This window comes from Bidens hawaiensis, unplaced genomic scaffold (assembly GCF_021521415.1).
Source record: "Bidens hawaiensis isolate Kalapana, Puna unplaced genomic scaffold, B.hawaiensis_p1.1 tig00030905_1, whole genome shotgun sequence".
In the NCBI taxonomy this organism is placed as follows: Eukaryota; Viridiplantae; Streptophyta; class Magnoliopsida; order Asterales; family Asteraceae; genus Bidens; species Bidens hawaiensis.
The window spans coordinates 52,130-58,129 of NW_027495182.1; the positions used below are offsets into that span (position 1 = coordinate 52,130).

General features: G+C 34.5%; 1 protein-coding gene across 1 annotated transcript; it reads left to right on the forward strand.

The window, feature by feature from the left end:
- Positions 1-239: 239 nt before the first annotated feature.
- LOC143581390 (ABC transporter B family member 29, chloroplastic-like) lies at positions 240-5,354 on the forward strand. The gene is made up of 10 exons (XM_077064193.1): positions 240-746; positions 1,619-1,705; positions 2,396-2,503; positions 2,585-2,842; positions 2,923-3,006; positions 3,579-3,795; positions 4,373-4,458; positions 4,642-4,829; positions 4,908-5,037; positions 5,116-5,354. The coding sequence occupies exons 1-10, from the start codon at positions 240-242 to the stop codon at positions 5,260-5,262; spliced, it is 1,812 nt and encodes a 603-aa protein (XP_076920308.1). The 3' UTR covers positions 5,263-5,354.
- The last annotated feature ends 646 nt before the right edge of the window (positions 5,355-6,000 follow it).

Genomic DNA, 6,000 nt, shown 5'->3' on the forward strand with positions numbered 1-6,000 from the left:
TAACCAGAGACAATTGAAATCTCGACACTCATAAACCCTGAAAAACGCCGCTAAACAAAAAAAAAACAATTCTAGTGGATGAAAATTGAAATGGTTTCCTCCTTCCCCGCCAGATTATCCCGAGGCCCGTTTTTTCTCGCAGTCGATGTATCGCCGGAATCGTAGGCAATGGTTCCCTTCAACCATAATATTATTATTATTCCTTCATCAAAACCACCACCTTCACCTTCACAATCGCAATGATCCTTTTACTAATCCCATCACCATCTCAATTCCCCAAATTCAAACCCTTAAACCCGACCCGAATAACTCTCACCAAACCCACCCATCTCAAATTCAGTCCAATCCATTGCACCAATTCAATCAAACCCTACATCCAATCCGAATGGAAGCCCATCCTCACCGGCTGGCTCTGCGGTGCCGTCTCCGTCTACTCCCTATCCAGACTCGTCCCCAAACTGGGCAAACTGTCCGCCGTCACAAGTGTCCAACACTTGCGGCATGAGGGTTTGGTGATTGGGGGTTTGCTTTTGATCCGGCTGGTGTCCAATTACCTCCAGCAGTCGTTGATTTGGGAAGCGGCACTGCGGGCCGTGTATCGAGTGAGGGTCCGTGTGTTCGAGAGGGTGTTGCAGAGGGAATTGGGGTTCTTTGAAGGCGGCTCGGGGATGTCGGTTGGGGATGTGGCGTATAGGATCACTGCTGAGGCTTCTGATGTTGCTGATACTGTCTTTGCTCTTTTGAATGTTGGTACTTGGTTCAAAACTTTTTCATGTCTATGATACTTAAGAGTTCGTGTGGTAAGTTGGGCTCAGGCTTGGCTCGTTTATTTTTATGAGTTGAAATCTTGAGCTCAACTCAGCTCGGCAAGCCATAAGGACTCGTTTATTTATTTATTTATTTATTTATTTATTTTACATGTATTAATATATAATTAAAAACACACAAAATAATATTTTAAACATACGAATAATGCGGTAAATAAAACAACACTTTTGTTTAAAATAAATAGGTCATCCAAAATTTTAAAGTTTGGACCAGCCAAACAAGCAAGCCACGAGCCGACCCGTGCTGACCTGTAAATGAACTGGATGTTCAATGAATTGTTTGGAGGGAAATTGTAATTTACTAAACGAACGGACATGAGCACATTTTTTTGTTCATTTAATTAAACGATCAAATGTGAACACATGTCGAGTTCTTTCACCAGCGTTTGTGAATACCCGTTCGTTTGATTATTCATTCAAATTTATCTCTTACTAATATTAATTTAAAATCAATTTGATTTTAACATTTTATAAATCCCTTTGCTTAGATACCTTTGTTTACTTTTGAAATGTTAGATGTAATAATGATTGGTTCTTAGACTTAAGTTGGATATCACATTCTCTTTTGATTGGTGCTTGTTTATGTATGTGTGTGTCCTTTTACGTCCGTTTTTGTTTGTTTAGAAATCAACAAACAAACATAAACGAACACGAACACATTATTGTTATGAATGCATACTTTTTATATTTGTTTTTTGTTTTGCGTAATAACATGTGAAAAAGGAGTCTGTGAGTGAGGCACATATACTGCTCTAAATATCTTTTTGAGTTGTTCTTGTATCTGTATGCAGACAGTTGTACCCAGTTCACTGCAGTTATTAGCAATGGCGACTCAGATGATGGTTATCAGCCCTGTTCTTTCGTTGGTTTCTGCCTTGGTACGCAGAAGCTTCTCTTTGTTTGTACTTTGTTGTACAAAGTTTTAATCGTTATATAAATAGTTTTCAGTGCGGCAAGTATTTAAAGCATTTGATAATATTTAAATTCTTTTGTTCAAAATGATCGACTTTGGCCCGTTTGATGTGTTCAACCCGTTTTCTTTTAAGTTGGTATCTTGAATGTGTGCAGAAGCTTTTCTTATTTGTTGTTAGTTGTTACAAAATTCTTAATCTTTTTATAATAGTTGTCAGCGTTTAAAGTATGGCTACAAAATTACTTCATTTAATGATATTCTCATTCTTTTTAACTAAAATGATATAGGCAGCTTTATGCATTAGAATACATATGATTGATTTTGACTTCTTTGACGTGTTCAACCCGTTTCCTCTTAAGTCAGTATTTTGATGTTAACTATTTGACCTGTAGAGTTAAAAGTTAGAACATAACCCGATTCGACTCGTATATATGTAAATGACTAAATGGATCAAAATTGCTACCTCTACTCCTGACCCAGTTTGGTTTTCAACCAAATAAATTTGTTTTAATCTTTTGCATACCATTATTTGTTATTGGATTGGGTTAAGTGACAAAACTTAAGTGGCCATTATTTGAATATCGTCCTTTATATTTCTATAGCATTATGTATTTCTGTTTATTAAGTACTTTAGTAATAAGTTTAATATTTGTAGGTGCTTTCTTTAATGGCAATGGTAAGTGCATATTTTGGTGAAGAGCTTCGCGAAGTATCAAATAAAGCCAATTTAAGTATTGCTGCTCTTTCAGCTTATTTGAATGAGGTATGCTTCATGAACCAGTAACCTCTCGAATATTGATCAAACTTATTTTGTTTATCATTAATTACAAGTGTTGTGATTAAGGTTCTGCCAGCTGCCCTATTTGTGAAGGCAAGCAACGCCGAATACAGCGAGTGTATGAGATTCAGTAGACTTGCACATGATGACTTATATAAACGATTAAATAAAAAAAGAATGAAGACGTTGGTCCCACAAATAGTGCAATTAACTCTATTCGCGGTGCTACTTGCAATCTTTATTGGCTCATCGGTGGCTGCAACTGATTTTTCAAGTGTAATTTCATTCATAACTTCTTTGGTTCTCTTAATTGAACCAATTCAGGTAGTTATCTGACTTATTGTTTTCATAATTTTCTTTCATTGCTTTATAAATTCATTATCCTGAATTTAAGAAATACGCAGGATGTGGGAAAAGCGTACAATGAGCTAAAACAAGGAGAGCCTGCTATTGAACGCTTGTTTCAACTATCAAGTTTTGAACCCAAGGTAAATATTGTTAAATGTCACGTGCGTAACCTAGTTAATAAAAGGGAAAAATCCACAAAATATAAACTAAATGGCAAGCTTACATTTTATCACCGGGTTTTAGCAACCAAGCTGCATCTTATTACCAATTGTAGTTTCAAATGGCGTTGTTATAAAGTCGTTATTTTTTTACTTATTTTATAAAATTAAAGTCGTTGATGTGACGTGTTATTTGTCATTTTAGTGTATATGCATATGCCATGTGGCATCTCTTATTCTATATTTAAATATTTATAACAATATCAGTTTTTGAAATAGATAAACTTTTGTATAAAAAGATCAGGTTTTGCGTTTTGAAACAAATAAGTTTTAAATTTTCTTTCCCCATGTCATGTGGAATCAATTGTTTTTAGATATGAATTTTTATAAAAAGATCGGTTTTTGAAATAAATAAATGTTTAAATTTCTTTCTACATAAGCATTTTTTGCATACGTGGCATCTGATGGCATCAACAAGTGCCACATCAGCAGTTCTACTTTACTGTTTAATTAGTTAACTTATTCGTTAATGATTGTGTATTACTTGTGCATAGGTAATTAAGGAAATAAATGAAGTTCATGTAGAGTCTGTTGCAGGAGAAGTAAAATTCTGTGAAGTGTCGTTTGGATATGGTGATAGTGCGCCTCTTATTTTAAACAATTTGGATCTTTATATAAAAGCTGGAGAAACAGTTGCTCTTGTGGGGCCCTCGGGTGGAGGAAAAACCACCCTTGTAAAGTTACTTCTTCGCCTGTATGATCCGTTATCTGGTAAGCCATCCGCAACGTCAAAACTAACAAAAGTCAAAGTCAATAGTCCATAGTTATTAAAGCCCTCGATTCTTGCGCCTAGGCCCATTTTTCAGGCGAGGCTCAATAAATGCGCTTCTAGTTTCTAGGTGAGTGCTTCGGCGTTGTCTATGCCAAGAACATGAGAACATAAAAGCCTAGCGAAAGAAACACAAGGGGTGCTATTGAAGCATAGATCTAGGAGAAGTCAAAGGCGTTATATTGGATACATTTTGTTATTCAAGTTTTGGAATTACATTTAAATCTTGATAATTTTAGAACGTTTAAATGTTATATAATCGCTTTTGTTTATTTTATTTGAAGAATAGTATTATTTTTCATATGCATAACATATTTTTTATTTAAGTGCGCTTATTTTTCCCTAGGCCCTCGCTTTTTTTGCGCCTAGGCCCCAGGTGAGACCTATACGCCTTGAGTGTGCCTAACGCATTTGATAACTATGCAATAGTCAAAGGTCACAAACTTTGACTTGTTTACTTAATTATGAGTCGATTCGGTTATGTCTTATCTCTTTAACATGATATATTATTTTTAACAGGTGATATTCTCATTGATAATCATAACATTCAGTCTCTCTCTTTGGAAAGTTTAAGGACACATGTCGGGCTCGTCACTCAAGATACGGTAAGCAACCAAATAATTTGAAATGTATTTTAAAAAAATTATATTGAACATAAGAATACAAGTTTTATGGTGTTTCTGTTATTTTGTGTTGTTATCGACCCGTATGAATAATAGCATAATTAACTTGTGAAATTAATATAAGCATGTAGTTTTGGGTTTTCTAACAAATGAATTGTGATTTAGACACTTTTCTCAGGGACAATCGCTGAAAACATTGGATACAGAGATCTGTTGACTAAAATTGATATGGAAAAAGTCAAACATGCAGCACAAATTGCAAATGCAGCTGAATTCATTGAAACACTATCCGTAGGATATGCAACAAATATTGGACCAAGAGGCTCACTGTTAAGTGGCGGTCAAAGGCAAAGGTACCATACTTAACGCTCGGCCTAAATATATAATACATGTTTTGTTATTAATTATTTTGATGATATGAATGCATGCAGATTGGCTATTGCAAGAGCTCTATATCAAAATCCTTCTGTTTTAGTCCTAGATGAAGCAACTTCAGCCCTTGACACGCGGTCCGAGATGTTAGTTCGACAAGCTTTGCAACGATTAATGAAAGATAGAACGGTAAGAACAACTATTAATTAATTAATAATAATAATATTGCTGTTGTCATTATTATATTTTCATATTTTGTTATTGTAGGTTATTGTTATTGCACATCGTTTGGAAACCGTTCTAATGGCAGAACGGGTTTTTCTTCTAAATGAAGGAAAAGTAGAAGAAATTTCTCGTTCGTCTCTTCAAGATGGTCGGCACGACTCGTTGGCTTCAAGTGGGCTTGTGATTTAGATAGTGTTTTGTACTTTTTTTATGACTCGTTGGCTTCAAGTGGACTTGCATTTTTGTTATGAGTTTTTGGTTGACAAGTTTTGGTTATAAAATGGGTATCAAATCTACATATTCATGTTACTCTCTGTCTATCCATACTTATATTTGGTTGAATATATGTTTTCAATAACAATTAAATTTCTTTACCAAACTTTCAAAAAACAACAAATGATGCTCCAACAACAAGCTCATGAGGATGATCCACCAAGTTACAATCACGGAGTTGTGCCCGCATGTGCAGCACGGCTCCAAAGGTTTAGAAATTTACGTAGGGAAGTGCCTCATCTTACTATCCGTGGCAATTTGGTGAAACACTTATGGGAAAATCAAGAGTATTTATGTTTATTTTTTAAATGCTTGTTTATTTCAATCTAGCTTTACTTTTGAATTTTATGTAACGCAATTTCTTTTTTTTTATATATATATTGTTTATTTGCTTATACTAATTATTTAAATCGAAATTTGTATTGTTGGAATTGGAATTGATGGTTTTTAATGATATGTTAGGCAAGGTATAGTTGGTGGCAAATGTGGGCGACTTAGGTCTTGATTTTCTTACAAGACATCCTTGATGTTCTTTGCGGCTATAGCCTCTAGATTTTTGTTAGTAGATAATTTTTCTACTTTATTAATCTTTGAAATTAATTGTTATACTGTTATACTTCAAAGATATCAAGTTTTAAGTATTCATTTAAAAAA